At 42.2% G+C, this 19,154-nt stretch overlaps 1 protein-coding gene across 4 annotated transcripts in view; it reads right to left on the bottom strand.

Annotated features, from left to right (window-relative positions):
- Positions 1–19,154, bottom strand: part of LMNTD1 (lamin tail domain containing 1) — a 262,693-nt gene that overhangs the window by 44,766 nt on the left and 198,773 nt on the right. For all 4 annotated transcript variants that reach the window (XM_020797811.3, XM_020797812.3, XM_073000777.2 and 1 more), the window contains 5 exons: positions 16,310–16,496; positions 13,381–13,500; positions 11,897–12,102; positions 6,465–6,637; positions 1,294–1,382 (listed from right to left, as the gene is read on the bottom strand). In XM_020797811.3, coding sequence (XP_020653470.3) covers positions 1,294–1,382; positions 6,465–6,637; positions 11,897–12,102; positions 13,381–13,500; positions 16,310–16,496 — 775 coding nt within the window. The remainder of the gene's footprint in view (positions 1–1,293; positions 1,383–6,464; positions 6,638–11,896; positions 12,103–13,380; positions 13,501–16,309; positions 16,497–19,154) is intronic.

The following is a 19,154-nucleotide window of genomic DNA, read 5'->3' as shown; positions in this document are numbered from 1 at the left end:
AGTTAATATACATAATCTGGGGGAGAACAAAATTCCTGCTATGACAGTCACACATGTTCTGTACTTAAGGAATTCTGTTTTCTCTAGATTGGGGAAACATTTAGGAAGCAGCTAAATATGGAGAGCTGCACAGAGGAGTGGCAGATTTTTTGAATAGGAGGAACCCTCTCAGGACAGGCAGATTTGTTGCTCTTGATGAACTGCTGCCCACATGCTTCACCATTGCAGCAGAAGGCCAGCTGAGTGGATTGTTCAGTCCCATCTACCCCGAGGAGCAGTGGGTTCCAAAAGAGCTCATGTACCCAGGACTAAGGACTCTGGGCTTCATAAGTGTTGAAGATGCAGAGCATCTGGCCTCTGAAATTATAGGTCCACAATTCTAAGACAGTTACCTACAATATATGGTACCTTCCTAATGAATTCTATTGGTTCATAATTCAAGTGTTAAAACCCAATATTAAGGAAGGAAGGAAGGAAGGAAGGAAGGAAGGAAGGAAGGAAGGAAGGAAGGAAGGAAGGAAGGAAGGAAGGAAGGAAGGAAGGAAGGAAGGAAGGAAGGAAGGAAGGAAGGAAGGAAGGAAGGAAGGAAGGAAGGAAGGAAGGAAGGAAGGAAGGAAGGAAGGAAGGAAGGAAGGAAGGAAGGAAGGAAGGAAGGAAGGAAGGAAGGAAGGAAACATCTTAAAATCTAACACATTTATTGTGATATAAACTTTTGTGGGCATCCTCAGTTGGCAGGTATGGGTCCAGAGACAGAAGAAAAGAGATATACAGAGTGGCACTAAACCCAGAAAACATTGGAGGGAGGAATAGGTCTACTAATGAAAGCTCTTCCTTTCTTGCTTTAGCTCCATCACTCTCCACTGTCTAAAGCACTCTTGGTCTGTTAAACAGTACCAGTCACATCTTCCTTGCTGCTCCCTTATGCTTGGCACTCCTTCCTAAACACTAACATGCTGTCATGGCTATTTTCTTTCAAATTCTAGATTGTGCCCCATTTTTTTCTGTGATGGATTCATCTTCATCCCTGCGGTTTCCATGCCCAAACAAAATCAGCTCGCTGTGTCTAGAGATTTGCATTCATCTTTGTGACCTGACTTCTTTCATTCTTCCCCTCTTTCCACTGGTTCACTACTTTCCCCCATCTCTCTATCAGCTAATCACCATTTGTTTAGCTTGCACGAATTTGGGGGCAGGGAACAATTTTTTTTGTTTTGTTTTTACTCTGTAAAACTGCATGTCCACTAGTGCTGCAATAATGATCATCATTATAACTGTCACATTGTGTCTACTCACCCCTACTGAGCGAGTTGGTTTTACTCTGCTTTTTCTGTTACCATCTCCTGTTGCTGGCTTTACACAACTACCTCCTGTGTAGAGAACACCTGTAGAGGGGAAATAAAAGTCAATTTCTACACACTGTGTTAACAGGAAAAAATGTGTGAGGAATGGTAAAAATAGTGGTGGTATCTATCTTATCGACAACTGTTAATAGCAAAATCCTAGAACATATTTTACAAAATCCCAGTTGCTTGTGGTTTAACTTTGCTAACTAGGGCTATTCAAACATGTGGAAATTACAGTCCTTGGTCCTTTAAGCCACGCATATTATATTCTGAATTCTCTTCAGAATATATAAAGTATAGTTCTTTCTTTTTAGTTTTATGAAACTTATCTAAGGGGGAGAATTTTATGAGACTATAATTTCACATGTGACATGTTTACTGAACCCTTTAAAGATAAAATTGCATGTTCTGTGCCGTCAAGTCAGAACCAACTTAGAGTGACCCTAATAGGGAGTTTCCATGGCCAAATGGAGATTCAAACCCTGTTATCCACAGTCCTAGCCTGTCACTCTATCCACTACACCACACTGGGAAGCAAAATTACTTATACTATAAATGTCTATATGGAGTCATGTTATTATGACAGGTGCCTTACTATATAGCCCCATTGTATTGGATGAATTTTGAATTGCTGCACTCTAAAGCTCTGGACTGAGAAGAGAAATCTCCCTGGAAAAGACCCTGATGTTGGGAAAGAATGAAGGCAAGAGGAGAAGGAGATGACAGAGGACAAGATGGTTGGACAGTGTCACCGAAGCTACCAACATGAATTTGACCCAGCTCCGGAAGACGGTGGAAGACAGGAGGGCCTGGTGTGCTCTGGTTCCGAAGAGTCGGAAATGACTTAACGACTAAACAACAACAACAACAACAACAACAACAACAACAACAACAACAACAACAACAACAACAACAACAACAACAACAAAAGTTCTGGACACAGTGCCTGGCTAACACCTGAACTACTACAGGTATGTTCAACTCTTTGGCCCTCCTTACAAGTCAATCAAGAATGAGCAATGAAGAAAGTTGATGTGGAAATTATAATCAGTTCAGGAGAGTTTTACAGATACCATGGATCATCAAAAAAGACAAATGTGGGTTCTAGAGCAAATCAAGCCTGAACTCTCACTAGAAGCTAAAATGGCTAAACTGAGGCTATTAGGCTTCGAGCATATTATGAGAAAAGAAGACTCACCGGAAACAACAATAATCTTAGGAGAAGCTTTATACAGTAAGAAAAAGGTAATACCTACTATGGGATGGATTGACTCAATAAAGGAAAGCAGATCTTAATTTGCAAAACGTAAGCAAATCTGTTAATGACAGGACCTTCTGGATATCAATAATTCATACTGTCTAAGTGGGAAACGACTTGATGACACACACACAACAATAGCAATAGTCACCCAATATTCCCTTCCTGGACCAGGATTTTGAGTAAGTGTTTGCTGTTCAACTCCACATACTTTTAGATGAGATGATTATATGAATTCTCAGCTCTGCTTGATGTGGAAACTATCTTGGTCACACTGATACATGACTTATTTATTTACTTACTTACTTATTTCTTTATTTATTTACCACCCATCTGGCAGCCAAGGCCAGTCTAGGCGGTTTACAACAAATAACAACAACAACAAAAAAACACAACTACAACAAAACAGAGTAACGAAATAGCAAATAGCAACATTAATAGGGGTGAAAATAAAAAAATCATAAAGTGAAGTGAGGGTAAAATTATAATACAATCAATACAATTAAAAGTGTAGAAAAATAAAAACATGGAGCATGGCGGTATGATAGAAGTTATATTATTGGACACTATTGTATCAGAGTATAGTTTGTTCAGGGAAGGCCTGTCTAAATAGCCAGGTTTTCAGTAGCTTTTTGAAGGTGCCTAGTGAAGAGGCCAGGCAGACTTCGGGCAGAAGAGAGTTCCATAATTGTGGCACTACCACCGAGAAGGCCCAATTTCTAGTGGTTGTTTTTCCGGCCTCTCTCGGAGTCAGAACTCCCAGGTGCCCTACTGATGAGCACAACCTTATTGATGTTCCTGAACTTCCTGGTGGCATTTGTTCTCATATAAACATTCTCCTGGACTCGGCAGAAGGGGATAGCAAACCTGTTCTGTTTGCCTAGTGACAGGCACTTTCCGATGTCAATGGACTTTTGGAATTGATGGCACCAGATGGCAAGAAGCTTCTGGCCTAGCCAATCTTATAGGAAGCATTATTCCCAAATAACAGGACAGATGAAGTGAACCTCACTGCTTTTTCCTTCCTTTTTAAAGTGTACATTCACATCTGTATGGCTATGCTCCAGCCAGTTGGGGTGAGTAGACAGATAACTCTGTTATTCACTATGAATGCTACCAAATAGATTCCTGTCATTGTGACCTTCAGTCATAGGTACATATTTTCATTAACAGTGCTAGTCTTACTTCTGGGAGATGCTGTCCCTTTCCAATAGATATTTCCTGGCAGTACCACATCTATAGCTCTGAATAGCTACAATCTCTTCAGGCACCTGCTTGATAACTATTCTCAAGCATAAGCACCACTGAAACAGGAATGTTCTCCCCAAAAGACTGTTAAGTCTTTGTCTTCCTGGGCTACAGTTATGTAATGTAGGCTATAAACCTGCTAGTAAACACATTAGACATGCACCGAAAATGCAATCCCTTAACAGCTGCATTGTTCCAAATCCAAAGTCAGCCAAACAAATGTTAGCAGGAATAGGATATTTCAAGCCATTGTAAACTCATAGGTTTCTAATAAAATAAGAATAATGGCTGTATTTGTCTGTGTATTCTTGGGAAAACTCCATAGAGAGAAAAAGAAATGCCAATATGTACTTCAGCAGCAGCAAAACATTTTATGATTTCACATTCAGTGAAGTGGTTTTTTAACATCATAGGTATCATTAATTCATAGTGTGGATCAAGACATGCTTGAATGCTTTTAACCCCTTTTTCTTTCAACAGGAGTGAATGAACTATTTGCATAAAACCAACATTGCATTTGTGTGTATGCTCAACGGAGGTGGCAAAGCTTTAGCCATCTTAATACTTGAGACAGTATCTCCCAGAGTCTGTTACCATAGGCCATGTTTGATATGCCCAAACACCTAGAAGACTAAGTGTTCCCCACGCCCATCTTCAGAAACTCCTGTAGAAAAAGGAAGGGGGTCAACATTATTACCTCTGTAGGGGCACGGCATGTGAAAAGACAGTCATTGCTCAGGGCATCTAGTGAGTTCACAGCTGAAATAATACTCTCTATTAGAAGGACTTTTTAGTTCTTTTAGGTCATTTAAACTGGTACAATGAAATTGCTTTATGAGAACCAGTGTAGGGTAGTGGATGGAGAGTCAGATTAGGGCTCAGGAGACCTGGGTTCAAATCCACACTTGGCCACGGCAATGTGCCACCCACTGGTGCTGGAAAAGGTTCATCACTCCCTCCCTATCCCTGCTCCCCTGCCCCATGAAGCTGGGGCCATCCAAGTCTCTCAGATAAGGTGGGAAATGAATCCACATTGGTCATTTTGTGTGTGGATGGTGCCACATTTCTGGCCTTTGATAGTGGTGTGTGCGTGCTGCTTTCACCTTGATATGTGGGTGGGCGGGAGGTCTCTGCCACTGTGATTTGAGGACACTTCCTCTTCCTTTGCATGGCAAATAGATGTGTGCCTCCTCTGTCAAGGTGACATGGAAGGGTACCACATAATATAAGGAGTATACTGTATTTCCCACTGCATAGGCAAAGGGAGCATGTTTAAGTGAAACAATGACAGGTAGAGAGTGAGAAACGTCTTCCCCCACTACACCCTCCCCTTTACAACCTCTTGTTCTAGATTTACCACAGCTGTAGTCATGCCCTGGAAAATGGCTTGCCAGTGTTGAGGAGTCATGGCCATATATGTGGTGCCTGCAGCACACCCAACAAGCTTAATATTTCATACTACAAGGTATCTGAACACTGAATATTGAGAATAAGAGGCCACTTATTGGGTTTGAGCTGTAAAAGTCTAAATGGTGAGGGTAGTGTCTACCTAAAGTACCTAAAGTGCCTCTTGCTTTATCCCCTTCACTCAAATTCTGAGACCTTCACTAACAAAGGAGGCAAGTGATGGCAGGCTGCGGTGATGATTACAGCTTTCTCAGTAATGATACTACACTCTGTGGAATTCCCCACAAAAAGAAGTTATGATGGGCTAGCTTCTTCAAACCAACCCTCTCCTGAGGTAAATGGTTAAAGCATTTCTAAATTCAAGAGGGCTTTTAATGTAATTGGGGGTTGACAGCCCTTCCCCATGTATGCGGTGGACTGCAGTGTCGCAGATTTCCATTACGATGGTGTAGTATTTTGTCTGATTGGTTGCCTACAGCCTATATATTAAAAAGAAAATAAAATCACTTTGATCAAAGACCAAAGAATCAGCAAAATAAAGTATGTAAAGACATCTAAGATTATCTTTAAATCCCATTGCTTTATATTGGAATGAGACTAAAGAAAGAGCGAGATTCTTCCAATGAAATCGGTGGAACATAAGTTTAAGAATTTATTTTTTAGCTAGATTGTTCTCACTTGGACCACAGATGCAAGCACTTCAGAAGTCTACCTCCAAATCTTTGGAAAATAAACATCTACACAAGACTTTGGAGCTATCTTTTTCCCCTCAGAGAGAACTGCAATCAATCTTCTCCCTTTCTGGCGCACTCCATTACTTGAACCTAAAATAGCTGTGAGACATGCATTTAGTTAATTTTAATCTCTCCTCATGAAATATCTCTCCACAGAAACCTTTCCTGGCATCTCCCCTGATGTTCACACAGTGTTCTAGCCATTTCTTCACACTTGCTCAATAACAACACACAGTCGACAAATCAAGCTCTTCTTGATGAAGCCTTACTGCTTTTCATTTTTACTTACTGAAAAGAGATATGAAACAGAAAACATCTGGTACTGATGCAAGGGAAGTGTTACCAATAAATGTTGGCAGGAATGAGACCATGCTTGAAATCTTTCATTCTTGTCACCAATGTTGAAGTCCTGTTGATTGGCAGTATTTTTATTACTTTTTTTAAAAAGACTATATCCAATGTTCTCAAACTCACCAGGATCTGGACTAGGTGGTACTGGCTGGGTCCTAGTTTGACCACACGATTGGCTCCTGCCACTGCCTTGGGGTAAGTATCTTCCCACAGAGTAATGGGGATGTGTTGGATTGCTTGGGTTTTGGCACCAAGCATTTTGAACAGGGAACAGAGTGGGTGGTACCTTTTCTTCTCTGTTGAAAGAAAATCGAAACGTTTTGGTTTGGTTTTTGTTTTTTAAAAAATATACACTTCATACAAAATGCAGGAGTGGCTGTTTTAGTAGCCCATCAAAAGAAATGCAACACATTCTTTGTGCATGGTTTCAAAACCTACAGGTTCCTTCTTCAGCTTCAAGGAAAGATGTTAGAAATAGGTGATTTTTAAAAGGAGGACGACTTTAAGACAAAAATGATCTGATGTCAGTAAAGCCATGTTGTCTGCTTGTCTGTTGAAATGTTCTGTGAGGAAGAGGCTCAGAGAGGCTAGTGATCATTCAAGGTGAGACCAAATATATGGCAAGTCCTATCTGTGACTTATTACCCATTTAACATCTCAACACACAACCAGCAGGCATGGTTTTGCTAAATTATTCACCCTCTTCCCCCATTTCCCACAGGTACCTGTAGGTCTTGAAAACTTGCACAGAGGATTCTAAGCCTTTTTAGTTGGCCTAGTAAAAGGTGCTACTGTGGTATGACCTTTATATATAACTTAAACTGGTTATACCAGACTCTTCACATTCTGCAGTGCCCACAATATAAGACTAGGGAAAGTGGAGCACTCTCTTCCCCTGTTCCCACAGCAGCCTCTCCCCACTGCCACACCCATACTGAACAGTGGCTGGGAGATGATGCTGAATTGGATAGAATGTAGGGCAGGGGGAAGGGGGAATGAATGAAAACGAGGTAGAGGTAGGTTGGCTGTCCAGACCTGATGATTTGCTGAATGCTTATACATTAATTTACTGACTTATTTACAGACTTACAATCCTCTGTTCCAAGGAGAGATTTTCAATTTCTTTGCATTTTATTTTGTATTGCTTGCATTTTAAAAGGAAAGTTCTGTGCATTATATAATTTTGCTTGGCTCTGCTCATGGAGATTTGGGTCATGTGCAAGATTCCTACCATGTTATTTTCTGAGGAAGCAGCATCTTCTAGTATACAACCTATGAAGAAGATGTCCGAGCAATAGGACAGAGAAGCATTCACCTCCTGGAAGTTTTATCTGTAACCTCACAATGGCACTTCCCCCCCGCAGGGAGCAGGGACCTATTTTGATGGTCCGCCCTCGAAGGTTACTGGATCCCATGAGATTCCAGGATACCATGAGAGGGATTCCAGCGGCACTGTCTGGCGCTCCTGTTGAAGTCCTGGTTGAAGGTTGGTTCTCCGCCGCCACTAGGGCTGTTGACACGATCGCACCCAAACGCCCTCTCCGGAGTAGAGCTCGGCCAGGACCCTGGTATGGCCAGGATCTGCGAGCGATGAAGCGAATAAGGAGATGGCTAGAGTGCATTTGGAGGAAGGAACTGACCGTTTACAATAAGCTTGCTGTCAGGATCAAGGTAAAGGCTGCTAGAAGAGCTTACGTCGCTGACCGAATAAGCGAAGCATCCAACCGGCAGGCGGAACTTTTCCGTATAGTTCGCGATCTATCCGGAATTGGCCAGGGTGAAGGGCCTCCTTCTATCATCTCACCTGACCAATTTGCAGCGTTTTTAAAATCTAAAGTGGAGGCCATCCGCTGTGACCTTTCACCTTTTTTAAATACAATGGATCGAGCAGAGATGTCCAGCGCTCCGTCCTGCCCGGTAATTCTCGATTCTTTTCAGCCTGTAACATCAGAGCTGGTAGACAAGGCGCTTGATCGCTGTCGGGCCACCACCTCTTCTCTCGACCCTTGCCCGGCCTGGCTAATCAAAGCAGCCAGGCCGGTAACAACTGAATGGGCCACTGCAATAATTAATGGGTCTCTCCAGGAGGGCAAGGTACCCCTTGCCCTCAAGGAGACACTCATTAGACCCATCAGGAAGAAACCTAATCTGGCGGCGGATGAAATTGGCAATTATAGGCCTGTCGCCAGTGTGTCCTTCCTCAGCAAAGTGGTTGAGAGGGTGGTGGCAGACCAGCTTCAGGCGCTCTTAGACGAAACCAATGCTCTAGACCCATTTCAGTCGGGCTTCAGGCCGCGCTATGGTACAGAGACGGCACTGGTCGCACTGCTGGATGACCTGTTGAGGGAGGCCGACAGGGGCAATGTGTCCTTGTTGGTCCTCCTCGACATCTCAGCTGCCTTTGATACCGTTGACCACGGTATCCTCCTGGGGAGGCTATCCGAGCTGGGAGTCGGCGGCCTGGCACTTGCCTGGCTCCGCTCCTTCCTGGAGGACCGCCCCCAGAGAGTGCAGATTGGGGAGAATGTCTCGGCCCCGTGGAGTCTCAATTGTGGGGTTCCACAGGGGTCGATCATCTCCCCAATGCTGTTTAACATCTTCATGAGGCCGCTGGGCGGGGTCATCAGAGGGTGTGGGGCATCGTGTCACCAGTACACTGATGACACACAGCTCTACATCTCTTTTACTCCAACTTCAGTGGATGCCGTCCAGTCCCTTCAGCGCTGCCTGGACACCGTACTGGAATGGATGCAGTCAAATGGATTGAGGCGGAACCAGGACAAGACAGAGGTCTTGAGGGTGGGTGGCCCTCCCGTCAGTGGCATAGGTGACTCCCTTTCTTTTGGAGGGACAACCCTTGCCACAAAGAGTGAGGTCCGCAGCTTGGGGATACATCTGGACCCGGCGCTAACCATGGAAACCCAGGTGGCGTCCGTGGTCCGTTCTGCCTATCTTCATCTATGGCGGATTGCCCAGCTGCGGCCATATCTTGATCGGGGGGCCCTCACTACTCTAGTCCACGCGCTCGTAATCTCGAGACTAGACCATTGTAATGCACTCTACGTGGGGCTGCCTTTGAGGCTCATGCGGAAACTCCAGATGGTCCAGAACGTGGCAGCCAGGCTTATTAGTGGGGTGAGAAAACATCAGCACATCTCCCCCACTCTGGCTGCGCTGCACTGGTTACCTATTCATTTCCGCATTGACTTCAAAGTATTACTGATTACATATAAAGCCCTAAATGGTTTGGGACCTCAATATTTGGCAGATCGCCTCCTCCCACCCAGATCTACCCGAGTCACCTGACATAGCCAGCAGGGATGGCTGAGGGGACTGACGCCGAGGGAGGCCCGGAAGGAGAAAACAAGAAACCGGGCCTTCTCGGCAGTTGCCCCTCGGCTGTGGAACACACTTCCCACTGAAATTCGGCTGGCACCCTCGCTGGGTGTGTTCAAAAACCAACTAAAAGCATGGTTATTCAGACAGGCCTTCCCCCCAGTCACCTAAGTTCTTTTCCCCCTTTTTTCTGGTTCTTAATGTTGCCATCTTGGATAATATTAATTATAATAATTGCATTATGTTAGTTATTGTTCTACATTGTTTTAATGTGTTTTAATTTTTGTAAGCCGCCCCGAGTAGATGTTGTCTAGGGGGGCGGGGTAAAAATTGAATAAATAAATAAATAAATAAAATAAATTAAAGGATCATCATCATGCTATCCAACAATGTATTTCCAAACACTTTGTTCCAAGGTCTGATCATTGCTTTGCCCTGTCCTAATATCACCATCACCAACAACGCCCTGCCTGTTCTAGAGTCAGCCACTCCCCCATCTTTGACCACACAGTCTGTCTCTACTAAGAGACCCATGAACATGGTGCTGCTCACCCCAACTTGAGCCTTTGCTCAAACTTTGTGAGTATTCAGGCATGTGTTTTGTTCAGTATTTGGTATGAATATTTCCAAAAGGAATATTGACAATCAGAAAGCATTATTTTCCCTTCCCTGCTCCTCCCTTCCTTGCTCCGAGGCCCAGAAATGTATCTTTTATTATAACGTCGTCTGTTCTTCTGAGTGTTATGCCTTTAATTTAATTGGTGCTTATGTCATTTCATTTTGTAGTGTATTCTATGTGCTCTGTTTCTGTTTATTACTATTATATTTTATATTCCATTATACTTTATTCTGCGCTACCCTGGGAGTTTAGGCTGAAGAGCAGCATAGAAATATTTAAAATAATGGAGGTGTTTTTGCGTGAACTTTTGTTGACTTCATTGGGGTCAGGACTGTAACCTTTTATTTGAAGCATATGGATAAAACAGGAGCAATACTGACACTTGAAAGTAATTGGACCGGAGTTGTTTAAACCATATTATTTTAGCCAACTCCTTGTAATGCCAACATGCTTCTAAAAAAAGGTAAAGGTTCCCCTTGACTATTTTTGTCCAGTTGTGTTCGACTCTAGGGGGTGGTGCTCATCCCCGTTTCCAAGCCATAGAGCCAGCGTTTTGTCCGAAGACAATCTTCCTTGGTCACATGGCCAGTGCGACTCAGACACAGAACGTTGTTACCTTCCCACCGAAGTGGTCCCTATTTATCTACTTGCATTTGCATGCTTTCGAACCGCTAGGTTGGCGGGAGCTGGGACAAGCGACGGGCGCTCACTCCGTCACGTGGATGCTTCTAAACTTCACAATATTTCCAGTACAAAGAGGTTGCAAAATAATCAGCTTTTAAAAACCCTAAAAAAAACCTTTGCTTGGTCAACGCAACCAGGGTGGCCCAAGATATTTTGCAATTTGAGTAATTGAACCGGCTGTCACCTTTCCCACATCCATATATAAAATAGACTGGACTGGCAGCTAAATCTTACTTCTGGGCTGGTGATGAGAAAGTGGCTGCACCTGAGGGTAGGTGGCTAGTTTAGGGGGCATCGGGCAGGCTATGTGGTACACCCAGATCTGTTTCCCAGCAATGTGCTGCCACTTTGTGCCCCTCAGCCTCTGCTACCAGAGGCAACTGATCTCCTCTGCCTAAAGGTAGAACTGGCACTTGGGCCAAGACCTTTGCTTGATCAGCCCACCATTTTGTTCTCACACTAGCTACCTAGAAATCCCTCAAGCAGGACACTCCTGTTTGTATTGCCCAGCAACTGATAATTCAGAGCTGCACTGCCTCTGATACTGGAGCTAACACATGGCCATTGTGATGATCAGCTATTGAAAACCTTATCGTCCATGAATTTGTCTAGTCATCTTCTAAAGTGGTACAGCCTGGGGATTCATTTTGACCTCAGGTGTAAGATGAAACCCATGGCAATGCCAAAAATAAAAATGGAACAGCAAAAACTGGCTTCAGATACTCAGCTGTAAGACAAAACAGGCATTCTAGAGCTGAATGGGTGTAGCCCATTGCACTAGCAACTGCAACAGCCTCTCTGAGCTTCTCAAGGAAATGTGTATCTCCACCTTCTGAGAGAGCCTTGTGGAACACAGAATTTGTATTGAATATGAAGTTTAGTACAAACTGCGAACCAGTTTGTTTCAGAACAATACCTTAGAATAAAATCTGGTTCTTTTGCCTCTGTATGAAGCTGAGTTGTGTTTCCTTGGCTGGTGTCAAATGTCCTGGTTTCCCACCGGTCTTGCTGCTGATGTACTCCTATAATTGGCTGCATGAGATTTCTATGGATCCTAATGTCTTCTTCATCCTCCTTGCTTTCCTTTCGGTTCCTGTTTAAAGGAGTGTACCAAGCCACAGCCTAGAAGGGAGAGAGAAAAGTTCTGATTATGGCATTTAATGTTCAAGCAAACAGGTTCTACTTTTTGTTTTATTTAGGCCTGGCAGGCTGCCAGCTAAAGAACTCGAATATTTCCTGAAATCCCCTGACACAGCAAGAAACAAGACAGCTGCCACTCCTCCTGCCTGCTTGTACGTTCCCTGTACTAATGGATTTATGCGCCATCTAAGAAATCTATCGTTAAAGTCCTGGATTATGACAGATGGCAAAAGACAAGCCCCTCCATATTTTAGGCCGACTGTCACACCAGGACAGGACATTTCATTTCCAGAGTTATATTTTGTTCCAGAAACCAGCAGAACTATATCTAACATGCAGGCTTTCTAGAGAGTTTTGTCAGCTGCACATCTGTAAACAACTTCTCCAAATTTCATCTGCTCGCCATATAATATTTTTCCCATCGCAAAGAAAAAGCATCACAACAAATCTACTGATTTTCTACCCCATGAAGTTACTTTTTTTCTCACAGCCAACACAAAGTATTGGAACAAAAAAATAATCCAACTAAAGAGAAAAAAAACCCCACACATGTGATCTTGCTTCTCTGTGAATTTCGATGTAGAGAAATGGAACTCAAATTGTCCAGCTGGCCATGTTTGAAGGAAATGAACAGTCCTTCCATTGTGGAACAGTAGAAATAAATGGGGCAAAGCTATTTTCCCAAGTTTTTGCACACATTAAAAAAAATCTATTGTTGCTTTATTTGGACTTCACCTAGGAAGTTCTGACACCAGGTGTTTAATTTGCGGACACAAACCCTCCACTGAACACAGGCCATTGTTATATCTTGCAGAATATTAGACTTCTTCTTGGATTTCAAAAGCAATTTTGAAACCTTTTAAATGACCAAACTGGCTACCTTTACCTTCCCTTTGCTTATATGATGCACTCCAATGAAAATTCTGAACATTCAGAATCTGAAAATTCTCCAGCCCAAATACCAGGACTGCAAGTGTTGGGTGCAGCCAGCTGTGGTCAAAATAAACCTCTTACACAAAGTAGGATGATCGTGGATATCACCCTAGTGCCTTTTATAGTCTTGCTACTCCAGTCATCAGCAAGAATGTCTCCCATAGCAACTTGCAAATTAGTAAAAATAAGAGCCTTCTTGCCTTCAGGGTTACTATCTTAGAGTCTTACCTCTAGTTAAAATTTGCAGTCTCTAATTTAATAAAGCCAGATCTGAGGCAGTTCAGGGCTCCTACATGATGAAAAGGAGATGGGAATCAGAATAATTACCTGTCCACCAGGATTACAAAGGATAGTGGTATACTCTGGGCCGGATTTAAATTTGTCGATATTCTTCCAGAGATAGTCTGTTGGAGGTTTATGAGGCATGTTGGAATTCATGGCCCACACCTGCAATAACCAAACAAGACAAATTGCATAGTATTCCTAGGATTTTTCCCTGGTGTAACACGAAACATATTCCTTCAATTATCAAGTCTCCTCTCCAGTTGCACAGAAATTTTAAGTGCCTAAGGCAAATCCTCAGTTCTGCACCAGGTGAAAGTGAAGCTGGCTAGCCCTGGGCAGTGACACACAAATACCAAATATATTTTTCAAAAAAGCCATTCTCAGCTCTCTCTCTCTCTCCCTCTCTCTCTCTCTCCCATGGCCATAAACACAATATGAAAGAAATATAGGTCAAATCACCTTCTAAGGGGGTGTATGAAGTTTTGTTTTCAGCCTGTGACCCTCTTCAAATGTGCCAGGGCCCCCTAAGGGACCATATGCCCCCCCCTTGAGAATGGCTGCTTTAGAACATCAGTTATCAGCCGTGATATGTATACCACCAATGGGACATGGGAGTAACCTATGTGGTTTTTCGCAAACAGTGGGATTATTATATTTGTACTCTGGTCATAGTAATAAAATGTGTTTCCAATAACACCTGAACATTTTAAAATTTATTTTCTGGGCACTTGAGACTTACTGTTGCTAATATTGTAGCTGCATATTATTGAGATTTTGTTGAATTGTTCCACTTTGGTTGTTGTGGGTTTTTCGGACTCTTTGGCCATGTTCTGAAGGTTGTTCTTGCTAACGTTTCACCAGTCTCTGTGGCCGGCATCTTCAGAGGACAACACTTTGCATTATTAGCCTCACAAGGTTTACATATTTCCTATATCAAATGGCTCATTTGATTGTGGTCAATTGACCAGATGAGTGGGATATAAATACAATAAATAAATAAATAAATAAAAAGTTTACTTATATTTGCCTGAATTATTTTAATCCCATTCCTGCAGGCTGACTATCCTGTTTCCACCTGTGAAGTACTGGAAGGGTGGATTGGCAAAGTTGCCTGGGATAAGAGTCCCAACAAAAGTGGAGGCTAGAAAAATGACTCCCCCCTCCCAAGCTCTGTATTGTGATATTAGCTGGACAATTTGGACCATTTACTAAAATTTGCTTCATGCCTGTTTCCACTGCGAGCTGGCCCAGAAACAGTTCTAGCTACCCTCTCAACCCTCACGGACCCCATATTTTACAAGAGCCTGCATCCTAGTCTACTGTTTGGGCCCTGAAATGGAACAAGATGCTGTTGTCCTGGCAACCCTACCTGTGAAGTATTTTTAATTGCTGGTAGAAAGAGCTGAACTTAAAAAAAATGTTTTGTGGTTTTTGGGTGTTTTTTTTTTTTTTTTGCTTGATGCCATCCCTAACCTTTTCCTTTTCTAATTGTTCCCTTTATGGGAACACAATAACGTGCATCCTTAGCCTTCTAGAAGTAGCTGGCCCAGTTCACTGCAAAGTAGCTATGAAAATGCCACCATTCACAATATTTCTTCCGTTCTCCCAAGCTTTACTGGCAATCACAAAGGCCCTTTACTTTGATAATAGTTTAATCCCAATATCTCTTCTATTATTTTTAATAGTAATACCACTATCATCAAATTTATGCCATGTTTATTGTTGAGATGCAAATTAAGATGTCCAAATAACTTTCTAGTCACTCTCAGGAAATCCAGAATTAGTACAACTATGTGCATCATTCCTCACTTACAGTCCTATTTAGATTTGCATGTGTGCCCCCTCTGCTTCTACATGTGCACAGGCTCCATTTCCATTCTGCAACATTTTAAACATGAAAGACCACATATTTAATGGCCTATGTGGGAGTGGGAGACTGTTGGCAAGGCACACTGGAGAAAGCATATGATGGGCAAGAATAGGGCTAGGGGTTTTCTTCCCAATGATTCTTTACCTACTACAAAGCAGCCCTTCCTTTTCTAAACAAAACATTGGCCAAAATCCTATTGTTCAGTTTAACAAATTACTACAGTAAGCCAATTGAAGCATTGGAAATTTAGTGAGACACCTCTTCCATAAGTTCTACTGGCTCAAATTGGCCAACTGCAACTGTAACTTGTTTCTGATAAAATCTACTATTTTAATACATTTGGAACCATCTGAAACCAGTAACTGTCTATGGGTCAAACTTGCACTTAGCACATTTTAAAATGAGGCGCTTCCTAAAATGGTGAGAAACACCTATATGTCATAGTACATGATTTTCCTCACTTACATCCCTTGCATTTAGTATACTTTATTTTGCAATTTCTTCACTGGAAAGTTAACAAGGACTTAATTTGCAAATACAGCTGCTGCAGCATGGTCTCTAAAGAATCACAGGGAAGATGTTTTCTTCACAAAGTCTAGCCTGGCCTCTTTTCCAGTCTGCTGGACCTTACCAATAAGGAAAGACAGTTCATGTAGTAAAATTTCATTACCTACTTAGACCAAACTGCCAGCTATCTTGATATAGTTGACATGTGAAATACTGGCAGTCTGAATCAAGCTTTAAAGCAAAAGCAAAGCAAAGCGTGCTGCTTATACACCACCCCATAGTGCTTCAAGCACTCTCTGGGTGGTTTATAAGTTAATTATGCAGGCTATACATTGCCCCCCCCCCCCCCGTGAGCTGGGTACTCATTTTACTGACCTCGGAAGGATAGAAGGCTGAGTCAACCTTGAGTCAGCTACCTGGGACTTGAACCCCAGGTCGTGAGCACAGTTTTGGCTGCAGTACAGCAGTTCAACTACTGCGCCACAAGGCTCACTTTAGAGAGTTACACCTGTGGACTAGAGCTCCAGGAATCCTGCAGATGACTCAGTTTTGTCACAGAGGAGAATTTGAAGCTATCCTTTTCATTTTGCTTACCGTCACTGAAGAATTTGCCTTCATTCTGATCCTTGGAGGAAATCTGTAGATGGCCAATGGGTGACCATTTTGGTTCTGCTGAAGTGTATAATCTCCAATGCCCTCTTCTTTCTCACAAGAAGTGTTCACTATTTTCACATAATGCCCACCAGAATGAACATCTACTATTTTAAGGTTCCCAACAGCACTACAAATACAATACAAACAGAAGACAATTTCAGTTAGTGTTCTTCAAACTGTTTGGAACAATTGAGAATACCAGTACAGGAAAACTTAGTTTACCATATTCACAAGTTCTCGTCTTCACTGGGAAATATTTAAACATGCAGTCTCCACCCCCAGTGAATCGCACCAATTAGGCAACACATTTGCTGTGGCTTTCCCAAGAACCTGTATTGCTATTATTATTTTCACTTGGGGCATGGCTAAATCAGAGGCTGTGCACACAACAGCCTCTGTCTCTGTGTCACTAGAAGCGTATCTTTGAGGGCCGATTTTCCACTTTGTGTCTCACAGTCCAGTCCATCTTTTATTGGCCATTTTTGCAGATATTGCTATATACTGATGCCAATGATACACTAATACCTACAAGGCATATGAACTCTTATTGACAACGCCCCTTCCCCCTTTTGCAACCTTAGAGCCAATCCTGCGCCTGCCTTTAGGATGAAACAGAAAGGCCAGGGAAAGCTCTATGAATTCTGCATATAAAAAAGGCAGAACCTTGTGAGATTTGTAAAACCCTCCTCTCTTTCCGTTATTTGATCCTTTCTATCTTATTGGAATAATGAGAATATATACTATATTTTCTTTAAAAATAGAAGACCATATGTTTAAATAATTAAGGTCCAATGCATTCATTTTTCAGAGTGGACAGAAAAGAAACATAATTAAGGATCTGTTATGTGTTATAAAGGAATACTGTCACTGAGCATTCCTCCTCTCCAGTAATAAGGAGATGGAGCATGAACGCATGGCACAAATGTGTCACAACATCAGCAATGTTGAGGGCAGGGAGGGAAGTCTTAAAGACTTTCCACATCTCAGTGCAGGCCCTCTTTTTCTGCAACAGAAGGACTATTGGTGAGGAAAGAGGTAAGGTAAATGCCTGCAGACACTGGAAAGGAATAAATATAACTCTGGGCTTTTATTCATCTAAAGCCACTTCATTGATAGAGTTTTCCACTCATTGTCTCCAAAATCACACTATGCATTAATAATGATTAAAGTATCTACTATAGTTCAATTAAAAAAACTAAGGAAATGTGACCATTACACACGTTCGCTCTGATATAGCACAAGAATGATTCATTGTTTTCAAGGAATGTGGTGTACTGGCCCTTAATCTCCTTTGCTTGACAATTCTGTTTATATCTTAGAGTAGACCTTTGGTCTAGATGGGCGGGGTAGAAACACAAATTAGTCAATCAATCAATCAATCAATCGATCGATTGACTAATTTGTGTTTCTACCCTGCCCATCTAGACCAAAGGTCTACTGTAAGATATAAACAGAATTGTCAATCAATCGATTGATTGATCGATCTTTTGTTAGAGATTCCATGAATGCACAAATGAGGATGCGTCCACAAGTTTGCAGCATCAGAAGTTAGACTAACATACTGAAATGGCAGATGGGCATGAGAAATGAAGGGTCTGCATCTGTTGCTTTCCAGTGCACAAGTCCATTGATTACCACACTAGTCACTTTGATACAAATTGCTGTGTGGAGAATATGAGAGGTGGAACACATGGTGTTTAATCACATCGTGATAGCACGGCTTACTGTCCTCTTTGACTGGCGGATGAGTGTATCTGTGTTCTCGTGCTTCTAGCCACAACAAGATGGGAAGATGCTTGAAAGATCTGAGAAAGAAAACTTATGTGCTGCATTTGTCCTTGTGAGCTACCAGCCCATACAGGAGACTTTTTATTTTATTTTAAAGGTGGCATTTTGGAGGATGCGGGTGGTTTTTCAATCTAAGAGACATGAAGATGAAGGAGGGCAGTCAGTCACTCTCAGTGGCCATTTTTTCCCAAGTGGGGAAGGGGGTGGAGGAAAGAAGGCTGGTTCTCAGGCAAAGCATCAGATGGAAAAGTTCCACCTAGTGCTTCCCCAAGGTATGCAAAATCTTTCACTATTTCAATTTCTTCATTGCCAATACTCAAGTTCTGTAGTTCATCTGTAATTATGGTTTTTGTTTTAATGTTGAACTGAAGTCCTACTTTGGCACTTTCTTCTTTCACTTTTCCTAAAAGTCCTTTCAAGTCCTTGCTGCTTTCAGCCAGAAAAATGGTGTTGTCTGTATATCTTAATGTATTGATCTTTCTTTCACCAATTTTTACTCCTCCTCTAGCCTGCAGTTTAAGACATGCAGATAACAATAGCTGCTTATATCCCCTTGGAGACAGAGGACAAGTAAATCTGATGGGGGAAATGTCATGTACACAATATAGTACATAGAACTGCAAAATAAGATGGCTATCTCTTCCCTTCTGTATGGTTACACACACACACACACGAGAGAGAGAGAGAGAGATTGAGAGCGAAAGAGAGAAAGAGAGAACATTGTTCTGTTTTGTTTTCAAAATTCTCTTTTTTAAAAAAATGCATATTTGTTTTTTCTAATAAAAGCTTCATATCAGTCAAAGACGAGAAAGTTAAAACCTATCTTACTGCAGTACAGAGAATTTGCAACCCAATCCACTGGGCAATATTAGAACAAGAAACAGGCTAAGACATCTCAGCCACAGGCATTGCAAAGGGCTGATTCAATTAATTTCACTTTATTTCTTCGGATGGTTGGAGGGCTCTATGGCAATAATTCCTTAGGGATGGCACAGTT

The sequence above is a fragment of the Pogona vitticeps genome, chromosome 5, assembly GCF_051106095.1.
Source record: "Pogona vitticeps strain Pit_001003342236 chromosome 5, PviZW2.1, whole genome shotgun sequence".
NCBI lineage: Eukaryota > Metazoa > Chordata > Lepidosauria > Squamata > Agamidae > Pogona > Pogona vitticeps.
Note: the sequence above shows the minus strand (reverse complement) of the source record. Positions and strands in the feature narration are given on the sequence as shown.